The 19260-nt window shown below is 41.1% G+C and overlaps 1 protein-coding gene and 1 long non-coding RNA gene across 3 annotated transcripts in view; one reads left to right on the top strand and one right to left on the bottom strand.

Annotated features, from left to right (window-relative positions):
* Positions 1–19260, bottom strand: part of LOC111250716 (uncharacterized) — a 179694-nt gene that overhangs the window by 73605 nt on the left and 86829 nt on the right. The window lies entirely within an intron of this gene.
* LOC111250708 (uncharacterized) overlaps positions 1–19260 on the top strand; it is a 132426-nt gene that overhangs the window by 90835 nt on the left and 22331 nt on the right. For both annotated transcript variants that reach the window (XM_022806324.2, XM_086978371.1), the window contains one exon: positions 3013–3239. In XM_022806324.2, coding sequence (XP_022662059.1) covers positions 3013–3239 — 227 coding nt within the window. The remainder of the gene's footprint in view (positions 1–3012; positions 3240–19260) is intronic.

Genomic DNA, 19260 nt, shown 5'->3' with positions numbered 1-19260 from the left:
TTTCTTATGAAGCGTTTCCCATGAACGCTTTGCTGTCTTCGAAAGATGTTTGCCGTATATGAAAATAGAGTTAATTAATAATTGACTCGTGGCTTGTGCAATCTGGCCCCGGTTCATCTTCTTAAAGCATATCGCCTCGTCTCCTCTGTTGGACTCGATTTCTGCGAGCGTCACAGGATATAAGATACAGTTTCCTCTATCCTGGCAAATATTTAGGGTGCAGTGCGTCAGTGATGATGTTCGTGCAAAGCACGGCTGTCCGTCATGAACATGATCGAGGTCTTCTTTATAAATTCTAGCCTATCATTGTTTCTTAACAATTATTAGCCATTCGTAGTGAATTCCAGTCGATTATTCAGGCCTTTTTGCATATTTTAACCCAACACTTTATCCGCTTTACTCAAATCTGGCGGGACCAGTGTCTGATTAGTTAATTTAAAATGCCCTGCAAAGGTAGCTTCAGTGGTTCGACGGAGAGCGAAAAGGTTGAAAATTCTTTTCTTCGCGCCCGGACAATAGAAGAGATGGTGAAGAACAAACTATTACAAGACGATTTTTAGTATGGTTTAGGTCTGTCTTGAGGCAGGACGACTGAACTCCATTGGTCATTAACCCAATAGAACTAGGCATACCCACTATTTTGCTTTCTTCCACCCACACATAAAAAAACTTTCTGACCTTATTTTTATAGAGGTTCTGCTTGAATCTTTGTGAATAAGAACACGCAGTATTTTGTTCACTTCAGTCAAGACGTGCTGAATCTAGACGCCAGCTCTTTTAGTGAATTTTATTAATTGAAGATGATAAAAAATTATACTGTGAGGAATCATCTCCATGGTCTATTGTTGGCAATGGCCTACGATAGCATTGCGCAACACTCAAATTTAGGCTATGACTTTCGAATTTTGAAAAAACTTTCGCTTGGCAACTACGTTTTGTCTGTACATAGCACGAACGCTTCGGCGTACATCATCAACGCTGCGTCCTCGAGAAAATCCACTGAAAAAAGAATGTCAAGAGGAACTTGTTTATCGTTTCGATCATCCATGTTCAAGACGTCCTATGACAAAAAAAAAACAAAGTTGTTTTTTAACGCAAACCTCGGACCGTAATTTTGCTGTGTAAACAGAGCGTGTCATAATAAAAGAATGCGTTAGCCTCAGAGCTAGGATGGGAGAACATGACGAGACCTTTTCCTCCAACTTCGAAGGTGTATGGGCAAGACAATCGAGCGCGGCATGTCCTGTCTAGTCAGCAATCAAATAGCGCGCTTTTCCCACGCGCAGGCAGTGCGGATATGGAAATGCGTCGTCTAGTTCAATATCAAACAAATTTCATAAAAGGGCAAAATATGTATGCATAATAACCTGCAACGATCTTGTCTCTGCGAATAGGTGCACACTGTTACAATAGAGAGTCTGTGGGAATCGATTTGCCGACGTTATAGTTTTCATCCATCACGAATCTGTCTTAAGCTGTTAGGTATGCGACCGTCGATGATGATGATGATCCTGCGCCGAATCCGCAAGCTCGATGTCAAGTACGTGAAAACATCGGGCGATCGATTGGTTTAGCGGCATGCTTTCGGGATTCCGTACGTTTGTAACGTGTTAGTTCGCGCGGTCGTTTCGAAATCCCCGTTTGGAGTTTTACGACTCTGTGCAGGACGAAAAAGGGATCTCGTGACGAGATGATACTTGTGGCCTCAGCACTGACGCCATCTTCGACAGCTTTCGGCAGCTTGACCAGAAGGAGAACTTGATTCGAAGACGGGCACCGAAATAGATTCCTACAGTATGGCATTTTATCGAACTTCTATCATTCTCTAAATCCAAACGCGTCCATTTTGGCACTCGCTATAACGCGTCAAATAAATCAAACAGATTTCTATGTGACTTTAATTCCTAGATAGTTAACCAAGATACACCAGCATAGCTGAAAAGAGACGTAGAAAAAAAACCTGCTGCTTCGCAGCGGCAGTGTCTGCCAATTATATGTATTGACAAATCACCACAAAATGGTTGGTTACACATCGATATGCGTATCATACTTATTATTTGTCGAAATATATATCCAGCTCGAAAACACAACGATATTGGGTGAGAAAGGAACCATATTTTTGTCATACAAATACTGTCTATCCAGCAAACGCGCCATTTGGTTCGTATTGTCTATGCGTCTAGGCCTGTCTGACGTTTAAAGGCTGCGATTCTCCTTAGCAAACCTTGATTCGGGGTTTAAGAAGCAGGCCGCGTTATATTTCAATAATTAGGATTGATATTGTGAGAAACAGAGTTCCTAATACGCTATACTTTAGAGTGCCTATCGTTGATTGTGGTAAGCTAGAGATTATACATTATATTGGTAAAAGAGCTACGTAATTAGTGTTTTGGCCTTATATTATAAGTATTATAGTAAAGCTTAAAAAAACAGTTACACAGTCTACTCCAGCTCCTGCTTTCCACCTCATCATACACTTCTTTAAGCGACCCTACTTTGCCGCTTGCACATGGTGCGAATATGTACCGAAGACGGGATAGAGAATTCACCTTTCGTAGTCTATAACGCTAACAAGCTACAAAGATGGCGCGCTCGTTCATTCTTATTATGTTTTCGAGGTATTTCATTAGATGCGTATGCCTAATTAGAAGGTACTCCACAATATCTGCATGTGTAAACTTGGTATTTTTTTGAGCTTTACGTTCGCTGCTAGGAGTGAGCATTGTTTCAGCTTCCAGCGAAACACAAAATGTATCTACGTCCGGTTTCAAGCTTACGTATATAGTTCGGTTTATGATCAAGTGCGTTACCACTAAATTATGGCGCTCACATGCGAACGTGATGTTCTCATCTTATAATTAAATATTAGTTTTCCGTTCCTCTCTGTCGGATGATCTCTGGGAAACCAGTTGACCAACCCTGCGGAGCCGCATCGCAGCTTGCAGCCGCCTAACGATAAATTTAGTATGTGTGATAATCGTAACCATGTGTTTCAACACGGTTTTGTTTCAGCAACTCTACAAGCGTCGTATGGCCGAGGAGCAAATGCAAAAGTTCTCGCAGACAGCATTTCAGCGACGACTGGGTCTGGCATACGCATCGAAATTCCCTATACTTCCGCCGCGTCTACGTTTCAACGCTCGCTCTAAGGACAAAGACAACGACGATATCGATCTTAGCTCGACTAACCTCAGTCCGTCCGCGATCCTCTGGGAGTTGCCTCGAAAACACTTCAACAGGTACGTCGGATAATTCAGATTAGGATGAAGTCAATTCTATATAATTGATGACCAATCCCGCACGCATTATTTCAATATTATATTATTTACTAATTATTGTAACCGATGCATAATCGTTCGTTTTCATTCGTCAGCACTTCAAGCGGTACGTCGATGTGACGAGCGGCACACGTCTTCTCGTTTCTCTTCTGTAGTTTCTTTCATATATTTCTAAATAAAATCATTTATAATCCCGCTACGTTTTTCTACGACTAGCGTACGGTCTAAGCAAACGCTTTTTTTTCTATGGACGTTGTCTTGGTTCCGTATTGAAATGCAAAATTTTATTTTCTGTGAGTCAACTGTCCCGTCGAATGTTTTGAAACATTTGTCGCGGCAAATTAACAGTTGCCGTTTAAAGCATCTGATATCTATTAGCGTTGTATCTATCGATCCGCTCGGTGAGCAATGAGTACAACCGTGCGTTTGGAAAAACGTTTATACACTACATTTGGCCTAGGCGCAACGATGGGAAAGGCAAAACTGGCTACGCGTTGGAAGAGATTCAAAGTCGTAGACAGATTCGTTGGTGTTTTGACAAATGACCACCAAGATCTACCGGAGCACTCTGAACAGACAGATTAACGTAACGTAAATGTACGTACTGTCATTGAAGTTAGACAGGATAGCATGAACACTGGAACACCACTTCCCTTGTAGAAAGGCCCTGTTCAGTTGTCGTGCTGAGCTGATGCCCTTCTTTTTTGTCGCTCGTTCTGTGTTACGAGCGTACTCGGCTAGTAAACGTATATTAGGATAGGCGTGTTGGCCTGTTTATAAAGCAGATTGCTAAGTTACATTCATCTGAACGTAGCTGTAAAGCCTGATGATACCTCATCAGGTTGTAAGCGGTCATTGTTAGTATTTTTTTTTTTGGGCACATCGTTGTTACACTGACTTTTCATTGGAACTATTGACTTAACAGTGATTTTAGTTAAGTGTGGTTAGAATACCTGAGATTTTTACGTTCCGTTACGCTGTTAGACTAGTATTTTATGTGCAACAATTGGCGTGGGATTTTAGGGATGGCAATGTCTACTGCCCTAATCACTATATAACTGCATTCAAGGACTCGGTAAATGCCATCGCTGGCATACGATGTTTGACGAAGATAAACCACCTTCAGCAGAAGACACTAACTGTAGCTCTAACTAGTTATGAACAATCGAAGCTTAGCAAGGATATTTGGTGTTGCTGTTTATTTAAGTAAATTTGATTTCAAAATTACAAAGTTAAGCCTTATTAGCAAGTGGCACTCAAGCTGGGCTTCCCCTTCATGCGGCAAAAGGTGGCTGAGCACGCTTGAAGAGGGATAGAGTTAGAGCGCACGAAGATTACGAAAACAAAGTTGGTAGCGGGAGGAGTTCAGGGGAGACGCAGCTCGATGTGCTCTGCCGGGATTTGATGGCTTTACTCTACTGCACAGACTGGCGTCCAACTCAGTGAGATTTAGCCTAGGTTACTGCTGGCTCTGAGCTGGTTTTCGTACTCGTGCTGACCGTGGGAGAATTCCCATTTAGACAAAACACAACTCGCAAAATGAATGCTATTGAGTAATAGGCGTTGGGCTCCCTAAGCTTACGACGGACTGGCAAGCTGTAATAGGTTTGTTTTGTCTGATCGACAGAAACAACGTGAAGATAATCGACAAGATAACTGCTTCTGAGATAACTTCGAACGATTATAAATAGCCAGGTTTGCGCCACCTTGAATTTACACGCCCAGGAGTACACTGCGACTAACTTTCATCTGTACAAAGAGACGTAATTGTTTTAATTGGTAATGGCTCGCAATTTTTTCCGCATATGTAACGGAATACGTAACTCGTTTCTTATTCGGGTCTGCTTGACGGGTTCAGGTCACGCGGCTTGGTCGTAATTTTTTGATGGTGTTGCCATAAAAGTATCGCAGTCTGCATTTTATTTAACACAGACTCAATACGATCATTTGTTTTATGTAGCTGCTTCCAAATAGCTTTTACGTAGCATATGCGTAGTATAAAGCTAAGCGGCTAATTAAGTACCCCACAAGTTTACTTTTACGAGGCCTACTTAAGTATACGTCTAATTACTTATAGGTTTATAGTGTTTGAAGAATATACCATATCACTTCTGTTTAAAGTTTTGGCATATGGTTTGTCCACGGTGTCGTAATTCTGCCCATTCCCGACCCGCATATACGACAAAGCCAATTCTCTCCAGGGATTTGATTATGTGCTAAATTCTGGCAGGCGTCCCTTCGATATTATATTTTCGCCACAAGAAGCTTTCATTAAGTTCTGCCAATTTTCGATCGCTCTGATCCGTTCTGATTGCCAGATCTCTTACTATCTTAATGTGCTCGTTTCGGGCTCCCAAATGTTCGTGCTCATCCGATTCTGGTGATAGATTATGCTACATATTACTATATTATTAGTATTGTTACTGGCAAGGACCGAACATATCCGACAATCCGACGGTGTCTGGTTTTACATCGTATCTTGCGTTGGGCATGAAAGAAGGTATCAAGATGTGTTAACATATAGTGACAAAGGCAGCAGCAGATTTCGGAATATAAATCTGTAATGTACCATAGCTCAAATGCTACTCTTGAAAATGACGCGTAGACGGCTTTAAAACAGAATTGCTATACGCCAGAATACTGTAGACTTTCGAAAAGCAGAATCCAATTTGGAATTGATTAAAGTCTGTGAATTATTATAGGAGAACTGTCGAACGCTTGGCATTGTTACGCATATCGATGCCACCCTGCCCCCTTTGGACTTTGCCCTCACGTACTTCACACAGTCCAAACCTCTGTAGAAAAAATTATACATGTACACATATGTCGGAGAATGAACCAAATCTGTGATAAATTTTTAAAGCAGGTACTCATTGTGCAGCTATCACTTTGTTTAGACATTTTGTATTTGATACTTGTATAGCATGACAGCACACGCCCGAGTATGCAAGAGGCTAACCGCATAATATTATAATGCCCATATAGGCTACTTCTATGGCCCTTCTTCGACCACATATCACGCTCCTTCAACATCAAGATGACTCAATTATATTGGGTTCACTTTGTTGCTGATCGGCCTTAACAGGTTGAGCGTATAAAAAATGATATCCATAGAACATGTAATATACTACCGAAAACCTTGCTCAGTTTAGACATTGTTATAAGGTACATATCTCAGTCTGTCATAAAGTTTGTTAATATGACAAATTCTGAAATATTCAGGACCCACCTAAAGACCCATTATTACCTTTGGAACGCCTCAGAGCGTACTATTTGTTGCACTTTGAAGAACGCATTTCTTCTGTTGTTTTCGGATCTAGGCTTTTCTACTTACCGATTGACGACATCGATTCAACTTCAATAATTATATCTTGCTGGGTGTGCTTATAGTAGTTAAGATACGATAAACTTTTACGAGGTTCGTTTTACCCACACTATATTTACAAGTTTCCTAAGTTAACAGTTCTTGAAGCAAATAGTTACTACCGGTGGGCTTTATGGACCAATACGGAGTAAACTGGCATTATCAACAGTTATTTTATTTTTGATACAAGTAGATAGACGCTGATGTCTGGTTCTGTTTAAAGAACCAACGATAACACAGCAGAAGTGTTAGAATACCGCCATCACAACTATTGTCCAGGAATGGTCATTGTAAGTCGTCGAGCCCGAACGAGTTTGCAAAGACGATACAATGGGACAGAATTTTTCATTATGTTATCTACATTTTTCTGCTATACTTGGAACTTTGTTTCGCCATATGGCCATTTCTTGCATAGATATAAGAAGATACTTAGAACATTTAAGCTAGACTAGAATTGTTTCTATCAGAAATACTCGATGCCATCAGTAAGCACAGCAAAACAAAGCATCACCGACAATATCAGCATCAGCGATGTGAACAAAAGTGCACTGCTGATCAACAGGGGATCAAGTAGACGGCGGAGTATAACGGGCTCGTTATCAGAAACGTAATGTTTTTCGTTCTTACTGCCTTTCCGCGACCGCATTTCTCTGAGCCAGGCCTTGTTGTCCTGCTATTAAGCACCGGCGACAGATGCAATGTTGCTACATGCTACTGTCGAAACGCACCGGCCAACGCAACAGTCGTCTCGAGGGACGGCAAGAGGTTACGCTGCGTCGGTCTGTGCTCGTTCCACTGGCAAAACTGAAAAGATGAACCGGTATGTAGAACTATTGTGTGGTGCTCGGACGAGGAAAGTGAGAATGAAGCAGGCGATGCTGCCTATGGCCGATGAACTTGATTGATTTGGCTAGAGAACATCGTCGGTTTTGCCTTGATGTTAATTTCTGTTCGATTGTCTGCCGCGTATAGTATGTAAAATATTCGAGTTGTTTTATTCATTGCTCCAGTAAGGACATAGGCATGGCCTTACAGAGGTAGCGGTAACGATACAGAAATAGTAGCGATAGGTCGAACATATGCATAGATCGAACACTATGCAGTGAGCTTAGGGTCTGTGGCTGTGGTTTTTGTTTTGTTGATTGCTTTAATAGTTAAGCGGACATATGTTTCTGTTCTATTGCTACACCTTCGTTGCTTGTAGGCGGACACTTACATATAAAAAAACATATTGTACACGTATAATGCATATATGTATTTTTCTGTTATACAAATAAGGCGGCGGCGGCGGGGTATGCCTGCTTGTTCCACTGACAATATCAATATCTGTTGATATCCCATGATTGGTGCGTCCGCTTCATGAAATGGCTGCTACATCTGTGGGTCCGTATGTGCGGCCGCGAATTCTGTCTGTCACTGTTATCGCTCGGGCTCGGCCATCTCTCACCGTACATCGCAGACTGCGCTTGCCTCGGTGGTCATTTACTCAATCAGGCAAGGTAGATATCAAAGACATGGCCCCGCCCTTCACCAAGCGCGTGATAGTAGCAGGCCCTGGACCGCCCTGAAGGCTACGCCAGCTTTGAGCACAAAAACTCAATCAAGCTTAAATCATTTCGGCTAATGCTATTGCTTGTCTTTGCTGGGCAATTCCGGTCTGTTGTGGCAACTCGTCACGGCAATGAATGGAAAAGCGAAGAGCAGAAAGAAACAATCAGCCGCCCCAAACCATATTTGAAAGTATAGGCAAAACCATCACTGAGCTATCGGTAAAGAGCCCCAAAGGGCGCCCAATAGAAAAATTGTCTTTTGTGTCACACTATACACCAGCGTTGACGAAGTGAACGCCGAAGGCATACATAGAAACAACTTAAAAAGATGTGGCCTGACGGAAGCCTACCTTGGCCCCTGTGGCGGTTACCTCATTCAGAAGAAGTAACCGGCAGAAGTCATATGGTACTATGAACTGGCTTGATAGTGACTTTATGCGAGAGACATTTCGGAAATAGACGAAATCATCCGAAGCAGCGCCTATCGAATGCTTTTTGATATAACTGTGCTTTTGTTAAAATAAAATTTACCGCCGAAACGACGATACCGTCCAAAATGTAACCGCTGCTCTGAATAAAGATAGAGACAAACATTAGGACGCTATTTGTGCAAAATTTACAGGCAAAACCTGCAGAGACGTGTAATTAAGATAGCAGAAAAGGGCCAAACAGGTGTGTATAAACAGAACTTTTCTTAATTTGTAGCAGATATGTTCAGGTTACATGAGGAAGGGGAAGCTATTGGTGAAATTGCATGGTAGATTTTGCCAGTATGAGCTAATAAGCTATCACATCAATCAGATATACCACAGCTAATCTCAGAAGTGTACATCATCAGGAGGCCAAAATTTATGAATCACCAACCTTGACAAGAGCAGGTTTACCAAAATACATTCTTTTTTGTTTAGTATCTTCCAAATGTAATCCTGCGTGAAGAACTGCAGGCTTTTCGTGCGGCGTTTGTATATGACAGGTATCTGTGATTGTGACTTGTTTCGAAGAAGCAGAAGGCGCTGTAAGCAGAAAACTTTCAGGTAGAGAATAAAGTTAGTTATTACTTTTCGCGATATAGGCCTACTTCTTTAATACACTCAATTTCCTTTAAAATGCTCCCTCTTCCCAATTCTAACTTTGTGTCATAGATAGAAATGCCCCGCACAATTGACAGCTGCTATAGGCATCACGGACTGCAATGTCCCCTTAGGGAAAAAGTAAGCTACTGTAATTAGGATGTAATCAACATGGGCCCAAAATGACTGCGGCAATATCTGAATCTGACGAACTTTTTAGGGGACTATTTATCTGATAATGCCAAGCAAATTTCTAGAACTTTCTATTCTAAATTGAATAGAGTAGTTGCATGCCTAATTGTTTTGGTCAGTAAAAAATGTACGTTTCTTATAATAAATTATGTTGTCTAAAGCTGAGTAGCGGCAAAAAACCCTTTATATTTCAGCGAGACATATCCTTTTGAAGGGGGATGGCAACAGAGATATAGGCGAACCGTATACTATTTGCACTAAAGTTCACCATTACATCATTATAGCCAATATCCTCATCATTTGTGAAAAATATTTTCGAAGAATAGAAAATGTCATCTTTGAACACTAACCGTTCAATGTAAGTACATCGCTTAGATCCTAAACTAAATTAATAGATCATTATAAACCAGCAGATTATTGTTTTTAATCATTTGATAAATTCAGTACAAATAGTTTCAGAAATTAATAGTACCTTCACAACTATTTTTTCATTGACGGTCTTTATTTTACTGTCTGATCTGTGCGCTAGCTTCAAATGGTATTCAAGCAGAGCCCATAATATAAATAGCGTTGCAGTTACCTGGCGGGTATCTATTGAATCCCGTGATCGGAAATACAAAATAGTTGAGATATCTGGTAGCAGGGAGATCCTCCGTTATTGAGATAGTTTCAACTACTCTACGCCGTACGATACAACATGTTCAAATCTACTTTGAAGAGCAGATCAATTTTTCTTCCTAGCGTCCTAGCAGTTATTCTATGAAAATTACATTAAATCTGTACATGGAACATAACTGTATTTAAGCAAACAGCTTTTAGGGAATCCTTGTTCCAGAATACTGTTAACTTACTAGCCATACTAACTTGCCTTTCCGTCCTATTGTTAACGATGGTAATGATACAGCTCAAGTTATGTCGTATGCTTAACAAAGCTACCTTATGCGAAGCCAATTTTGTTCTTTGACTTCTTCGAAACGTTTAGACACTGCAGAATATCACGTCTCGTTTCCTCGGTGATCGCACCGCCATCGTCTATATTGATATAAATTACCGTCGATATGAGCTTATTTCATTGTACCGGATTGTGATAAAATGAGCGATTCCTGAGAGCAAAAACGCATTTGTGTTATTAAAAAAAAAAAAAAAAAAAAAAAAAAAAACAGTGAGACCTTCAAGTGAGGCTTTCCAGTTTCCTACTGTGCGACCGTCCCCGTCGAGGTTGAAATGCCGGAATCCTACAGAAGTGCGTAGATTAACACACAGCATTGCCGCTTATCTTGTATAATGCCGTGGATAGTTGCGCATACGGTGTATTTTGGTTCTATACGGGGCCACCGATGCGACTAGCTCGTTATTGATAAATAAATTATACGAAGTGCAGAAGCTAGACAGTTAAGTCTAACAAAAGTAAGAAGGACGTTGAAATACTATGCCAATTACTAAAAGTTTAGTAAAAATGGAGGACGTTCAAGGACCTGTGTGACGATACAGGAACAAAAGTACGAATTCCACCGCGCCATTGATTGTCAGGTGATTGTGGCAATCGACATTATCGATCTAATTAATGTTCCCGACTAGGTTGATGAGCGGCTGAGGGTCGCAGTGTAAGGTTGACTTTCTTCTACACGATATGGTACTAGCATGCATGCATGTATGTCACATCGGTATTTAACGTCGGCTTAGCAGACGATAACAAAACAGCATCTCAAGAATAGTTCAGACCGCTCTCTCAATACTACCCTAAATGTATCGTGCACATACTTGCGATCCAAACAATGGGATTAATTCAGTGTCTGGATGGAAATTACGGGTACGAACCCTGTCATGTTCAAATCGCTCTCGACGTGCACGCTGTTAAGCCTGTGGTAGTTTTTTCTGTTAACTGTTAGCCAACAAAGGACCGACTGTGCAGTGCCGGCCGGCTTCAGAGCAGATCATCGTAGTTATTTGCGTAGTGTGTGTGCACGTCATGGTGAACGATGAATTTGCGTAGTCAACAGCCAGCGTAGTTTCATGGCTGGCTCTATTCGGAGCGTGTTTATTAGTATTCGTGGCACTCGTTTCCCATGGCTTTGCTATATAGCGATTCAAATAGAAGGTGTGAGACAACAAACGTTCCAATTTTCATCTTTATTACAGAGCTCTGACGTGTTCACCATTCCTAAATCATTCTACGTTACCCGAACTCGAACAATTAGTACTTTGCATTTCCGATATTTTCATTTATATCTGGTTAACAGAGCTCACTCAATCGAACAGACATGACAACGCATAGAGAGCTTAAGATAGTAGATATATAATGTTTGTTATAGGTCCAGTGGGTTCAACGTACCGACGGCGACGTAAACGTGCATTATCAGCATCTGCCGTTTTATCTCCTACGATATTTCTCATTTGGGGAAGAACATAACACAAACGATCGGATGCTGGTTTTCCCTTATATGAAATCTCCGATTATTTCGGCGTATCGCATTTTTCCAAGTAGCGAACGTTCGGATATGTTTAAAGACATCAACTTGGCCTAACGCCGAGGTCAGGCTTGAATCTTGCAGGATCACATATTTTTCATATCTATTGTTACAGATTTGTCAAACTACTCTAATAGATTATTGCGCTAATAGCAGCAGGACCGAACGGCTGCAGCCATTTAGCAGTTTGAACACGTAGTCTGATTTTTCTCTGTAGTGTTTTTCTTACAAGACCTCAACCCCTCACTACGCATATCTGCCCAATAGGTAATATGGTCCGTATCGCCGTGGTTCCAAATATGGTACGGAATTTATGGACATTGCTTCAAATAGACCGTGCGACGTACATAATAAATGGCTATCGCTTGCCCACCAGTCTAAATGAAAATATCGATCATTTGTCTCATCGTTTCTGACTCCATTTTGGCCGGATACAGGAACAGCCGTCCGATTCGAAATTGGCGCCAATATAAAAATAACTGAATACGTTCACATAAATGGTTCGTTCATAAAAATTCAAATAAATTAATGAGTTTATTTCATTCAGCATCAATTAAGTGGGTTCCTTTGGCTTGGTCACTTACTCATCTTGTCCAATTTTCGCTTGCTTTTTGCCACGGATACGTTCCACCGTCCGTTGCTTATCGTTCCTTATAAACGTGTTAGATAATATATGAATAATAAATTAGAATTGATTAGATTTTTATTAGTTACGTAAATACACTTCTCAAATTTTATCAAAGGCGTCATCAGCACTTTTTGTTTGACGAAATTGTTTACTACCAGGATATGATCTTAGGCTTTCTTGTACCCCAAGTCGTTAAAACGTTCGCAAGACATGTGGTTTTTACTAGGATAATTTACCCCTTCACGTAACTAATAACGTGATCGTGTTATTAAAGGATCACTTGGATAAGCAGCTGATCCCCAAGCGGGATGACGTCGAATGGTCCCCCAGATTATGTGACAGAGCGCTCGCCTTCTCTTTATGGGGGGGGGGGGGGGGGGTGGTGCCTAAAAAGCAATGCCTGGTAAGACAGTCCACGGCCGGTGGATGAACGCAAGCAAAATAGCCGGGCTGTTATTTCAGGGATGGGACCTGATCTATATGGAAAAATGGCCCAAATGTGGGCGACATGATTAACAGCCAAGAAGCAGACCAACGGAACCGATTTTATTTATGCTTTATTTAGATGCAATTTTGAATATATAAGTTTTATAGCTAGGTAATAATTTGTAAATATGTTCGGTTGTTTTCTATTAGTGTTATTTTGAAGCTGTTAGCGAGCAGATGGCGGTCGCTGTACCTTGTTTGTTTGCTAAACAAAAGGCCTATCGGGCTTTCAGTGCCCTTTGATTACTGGGTTAGTACATCCTGTCATTTGCAGTAGCCCATATTTGCATCAATAGTTAGTTATTATCATAATGAAAATGAAATTTAAACAAATAGATTTTGTACGATTTGATTTTGTACCATTTGTGTACGATACAGATTTTGGCCTGCGTCACAGCTTCATGTCGCAAAAAGATTTTCAGAGAAAAACAGAAACATCACATCAGACAAAAGACATGCCGACTAATAATAATACTGGCAATGGCAACAGATTCGTCCGCGGCATTTCGGTTTTGTCTGCGCTTACATAGATATGCCCTACATCTGAATAACTTTGTAAATTCTGTTCTACTCCGACAAAAAGACTAGAATCTAGCCATCTATTGTATGCAATCATCATAATCAGTAGCCATTACCCAATAAATGCAGAAACAGAAATTGCGCCGTAGTTTCTGGCATTGGTAGCCGTCCGTCATCGTTGTTGACACCTGACCGCCTTATTCAAGGTAAAAGTCACTGATAACGTTCATGATTTAATACCTTTAGTTCGCTCGTTATCATCTAGGCCCATATACGTCCGTACGTTCAGATAACCACGGTAGAAAAATATGGAATGAGTTATATCGGTCTGCATGGCGATTATCTCTTCTCAACAAGTATGTTAGGACACAAACACATAGTGTACATGTGTGAATAAGGAACTCATCAAAACCCGCCGCGATTTAATTATTTCCTTATAACTAGTTGGAACTTATGAAGGCGTTCGAAAACACATTATTTTCCCCTGAAGGATTCAATTTTGGGAAATTATTAGACAAAAGTTCGGGCCCTCTAACCATAATGAAATGTTTTCAATAAAATAAAAGTTGTGATGTCTCTGTACAAATAAATAAACCGAAACTATATCATTTACATTTGAAATAAAAAAAAAAAAACGTAAATAAATTACGTCTAATTAGCGCTAAGTAATCCTTACGTGGCTACTAATTATGAACAGTTTCCGTACGGTTAAGCCTTAGACAGAAATCACCTTTATCTTGTATCAGCGAACGATCCAACGGAGCAGTTCATAAGACGTAACAATTGCTATCCTTCAGAAAAACGCACTAGTAAATGCCAGAACGCGGAGCCCCGTTTCCATAACCCCGAGATTAGAGTAGCTTGAGTTATTGCTTTATGGAGTCCCAATAATGAACGTTGTAATACTGTATGGTATTTCATCTGCCTATTACATGTTTCAAGGTCTACTTCTAGATACTGCCGTTATGGATCATTTCTGACGGCTTAGAGCACGACACAAAGTGTGTCTTTACCGAAATTCAACCATCCTAGACTCGAAACCCTAGCTCGCCTTCTCCCCTATAAAAGAACTAACGATATATTTATGTTCGTTATTATACAAATTATCACTTTATCCATGGGGCAGATGTTGAAGTATTTGCTCTGCATAAGGACCACAAGGCTCTGGATTAGCTTTAAGTCAGCTCGCAGTATACACATTTGTGATGGGATTTTGAAAACTTCCGATGCACAAATCAACGTCATATCTTCAATAACGCACTCTAAATTAGAATATTTGAATTTAGCCCGCCAATAAAAATGTTTCCACTCGCAATCATTCAGTGGCTACGTTCACAGAAATGAATCTGAAAAAATTGACTCTCAAAGCTTTAGCCATTTGGTGCTTCTTGCCAATGCAAATGGTAAAGGATACGACATTACCGGTTAGCCATTTTTCTCACAAGCGTGTAAACCAATTTTTTTGTACACTTCATTAAACAGAGCTAGAAAAGCACGTCTGTAAGTTATACCTGCCAGACAAAGCCTCAAGGCCAAAGTTACTTTTCGAAAGGAGTGGGGAGCAGTCACCCCCGCTATTACCAGAAGGGAGTACGTCTTAGCAGAAGGTCCTTCAACCTAACAACAAGGTCGATAAATCAAAATAAAGGATCTATGTTCACAAGACGATCGTTTACGACTGCACGTCATTATCACCGTTGCCTGTTTTCTATTATTTGATCATTAATACATGCATAATGAAACTGAGTGTAGTAGTTCGAAAATATGCTTAACTTAAAGCATCTGGTGAACTTAAGTAGAAGTAACATTACCAAGATGAAGAGGCCAGCAGCAATAGGAACGGTAAAAGCAGCTACAGAAAACAAATCCCATTGTTGCTACCTGCCATCGCTCGCTGTGCCAGCGCTACTCTTCCATCAGAATTGAAAGTGGGAGGTTATTTTTGTGCCCTCTTGTTTTTCAAATCATGTACATCATCGTTGGATTTGTCGACGTATACTTTCGCTGACGCAACTGACGTCGGTCCGTCAAATGCTGCTCTATGACGTTTGCCCCCGGTGGAATCGGGAAACGAATGTAGAGTTTTTTTCCATTACAGTTCTGCCGCCCAGATAGATAGCCGACGGTGTAGAACATAATGGTCATCTGCAACAACGAAATGTGCCTCGCCGTCACGTTTGTACTGAAAGTTTTGCAGCGGTGGAATCCGTTCGAGGAAAACAATAATTCAGGGGCAAGCTAGTGTCATCTTTTGTAAAACAAACAGAATAATACTTATTATCAATTTATTGTAGCATTATTATCGAAAACTTCCGTAGTACCTTCGGTTCATCAGTTTTTTGCCGACCCATTAGATGTTTGTATACGTTCTTGTATACGTATACAAATTACTTAATCATTCTACTATTGTCATACCTGTCGTAGCAGATTTTAGCGACTAGTAATTAATATGTGAAAGTACATTATTGATGAACAATTCGAATGCAAAGAGATATCAGGCCAACCCCCCATAGTAAAGAGTTCAGTAAAGCCGCACGAGCAGACGAAAGCAGGGTCGTTCCTTTCTAACACGTTCTTGTGTTATTTTTTTTTTCAATATTCTGATACAATGCACCGCAACAGACGCAGATTTTCACCTTGAATATAAAACACCAAAGGCTGTTTGGCTGCCTAGATAGAAATGTCGTTGCTGCAACCCTTGCCGTACCAGGCTAAGGATGCATAGTTTAAACGTTTTGAAATGAGCGTAGTTATCTCATGTAAATTTACCAATTATAACGTTTGATACATTCGTCATCTATTAAGCATTTGCAAAGCCTGTCTATCTATAACAACAGCTATGCTGCCATCGTTTCTGCAGCGCTAACACATACTCGTCTATGAGTTTAGTACTTCGGCCCATCCGGTATGGTATGTGGACGCCTTGCAAACCGCCTTCGATCATTCTAGCAGCTTCGTGCCGGCTACGGGACCAATGTAACAAGCACTGTATCCCGTTATTCCGCTAGATTAGCCACCGTTCATGGATTTAGAAAACCACAAATATCTCCTGTAGTTAATATATTATACGTCTCACTCACTCTTCCGACTCGCGACTTCAGCAGCTGTTGTATCATCGCAATGTCTTTGTGTTTATTTAGCAGAAACCTATCATCTAAGCGAATGGCTTTTTGCTATCTTTGTGGGTCTAGATCATTGCTAGTACGCTTGGGGAGTCCGTGATCAGACCTCAAACGAAAGTCCGGAATGCCCAAGTACGACTATTTTTCCAGTTCGTCCATATATGTTGTCACGAAGATACATAACTTCGCTATAAAAGTTACAATTTTTCGAAAAGTCGCGAAATACCGAGATATTATTTGTATGCGATGCACATAATCACCGCCAGTAATTCCGTTACGGTCTGTTCTCTCCTTCTAACGCGAAGATATTTACTTATATACATCTACGTTTTATTACTTTAATGTCCAACCGGGTGGAGGCGCCCGAACGGACCCCACGATCGATCTGTGTGACGCGATCATCGAAAGATCCAATAGCAAATTCATTCAACTAGCGACTGAGTGTTGATTCGTACGTCACCCGTTGAACCATAGCATCTGAGTACGCGCCAACGCTGAATTTGCGGACGTCGTTAGCGCTACCGACGAACCCCCACGTCAGTGTTAAGGTTCAGGCGCTAATCAGCTATAATCGCATGCGGCGCCGAAATGCGGATTATGATGGAACAGCTATATCTCTCTTTCCTAATAAATATGTGCCTACTTAAATTCCCCATTTTTTCTTTCCATTCGCGTTTTGCCCATGCATGCATACATCCACTAGTGCTACGGATAGTTTGGACGGATACAAACATGCCGACATACAGACAATGACCATACCCTTCGATTACTTAAAGCATTCCTTTAGCGTTACAAACATCATTGACAATCTCGTCAGTTCGGTAGGACGACTGCTAGCAGCCTTGACTCACTGGCCGAAGAACGCACTGCGACGACGCCGCCGAAGATAGGTAAGTTTTGGTGTTTATTGGTTGTATTTATATGCTGCCGCTGTTTCTGCTGCCCCCGCCGCTGCCACCGTCGTCGTCAGTAGCAGGACTCTAGTCTGGTCAGGCTCACAGTCGAATTATGAAACGACGGCGCAGGCACAAGACCTGAGATGCTTTCTTTCAGATTTTTTTTGCTGTTGTGTCGCCAGACAAAGCAACAACAGCGATAACAACAAAAACGAGATTTACATTACGACCGTCACACCTGATGACAAAACCAACAAAGATACGACATGTTGATACAATGAGTAGCGACATAGAGACAGGCTGCCTATTGTGCCACATAAGATATAATAGCTAATAGCAATATCGGTTGGGCCGTCCCGCAAGTAAATTAGCCAAAGACACTGCCGCCGCTGGACGAAGTAGAAGAAGCAATAACGACAGCTTATACACTTATTTCCGAGCACAAAAGGAACCGCAGGCACGTTGACGAACGCAGAACCCTCACGAACGAACAAAAAGGACGACATCGGCTTCTGCGGCTACACAGGTCTTCGGGCAAAGAAGATTGCGTTCAACGTTTGACAAGTTGCTATTCTTCAATGTAACTAGCATCAGCAAACTATTCTGGGCTATTGTCAATCGTTATTGACCCAATGGCTGACCACTTGTTGATCAATTATTTAGTGAGAGGCTATTTTGTATTTGTCGCTTCAAAAGCGTTTAATGACGTCAGCGTCTTCAGCAAGAGTGTTTACAAGAATATAGGCAAGTTGTGTTTGACGCTACTTTAGCTTATTCTCACGCGAGCATCCTCTCACTTCAGGCATTCATGTGCAGATTGAATTTACTTTCTGTTACTGCCAGATAAAATAGACCAACTTTCAACGTTTAGCTCAAGGCCGAAAAATAATGCCTGGCCCAACTCGGCCGTGTGTTGTATGATGAATGTATTTTGCGTTGCATTTAAGTACTGTGTCTCGATCGAGTCGTCGATTAGCAGACCCATTAGGGCATCGTGTCTGCAGATCAAGATTGTCCTAAGGAACGGCAGTGCTTCTCGTCTGCGTTTCACCTAAGCAATGGTTATTGTCTTTGGGTGTACGATCTACTCATTTGGTTCAAAATTTATCTTCATTAGCCAGTTAATTTTGTATTGTGCTGTTATAAATATCATGGACCCTTGTATACACAGCTGGATGCGAAGCTGCAAAACGCATCCCAATATATCCTATAAAGTAGCAATAAAAATAAAATATTAGAAACATTGACTGGTACATGCATCTCTGTTCTCGCGTTAAACTAAACCTGTTAAACCTCGGACAACCTCATGAGTATTTATTACCGCATTGAGTCGTTCTAACAAACTGACAGGTATATTGGCTGCTAGGAGAGACACTCATGTGAAGGTAAATGTAGCTGGACAAACCCGAGCTTACAATGTACGGCTGAAGACACGCCTTTGCTGCATGTTGCATCAGTTCGTATGCTATTTTTAGGATACAATATCGTCTATGGAGCGAATATGGCGTCACGGTCCTATCGCCCGCAAGATATCTTTGGGATACTTCCCTCCATCACAAACAGGGGTTGATAAAATCATACGGTGAAACAAGCGAATTTCCTTATACAGCATACTTTTTGTGCAGAAGTCAAATCTGTTCATGATATTAACGCTCACTGATCGCAGACCTCCCGGACTGACAAGACC

The sequence above is a fragment of the Varroa destructor genome, unplaced genomic scaffold (assembly GCF_002443255.2).
Source record: "Varroa destructor unplaced genomic scaffold, Vdes_3.0 BEIS01000001.1, whole genome shotgun sequence".
In the NCBI taxonomy this organism is placed as follows: domain Eukaryota; kingdom Metazoa; phylum Arthropoda; class Arachnida; order Mesostigmata; family Varroidae; genus Varroa; species Varroa destructor.
This window is presented reverse-complemented; position numbering and strand designations above follow the sequence as displayed.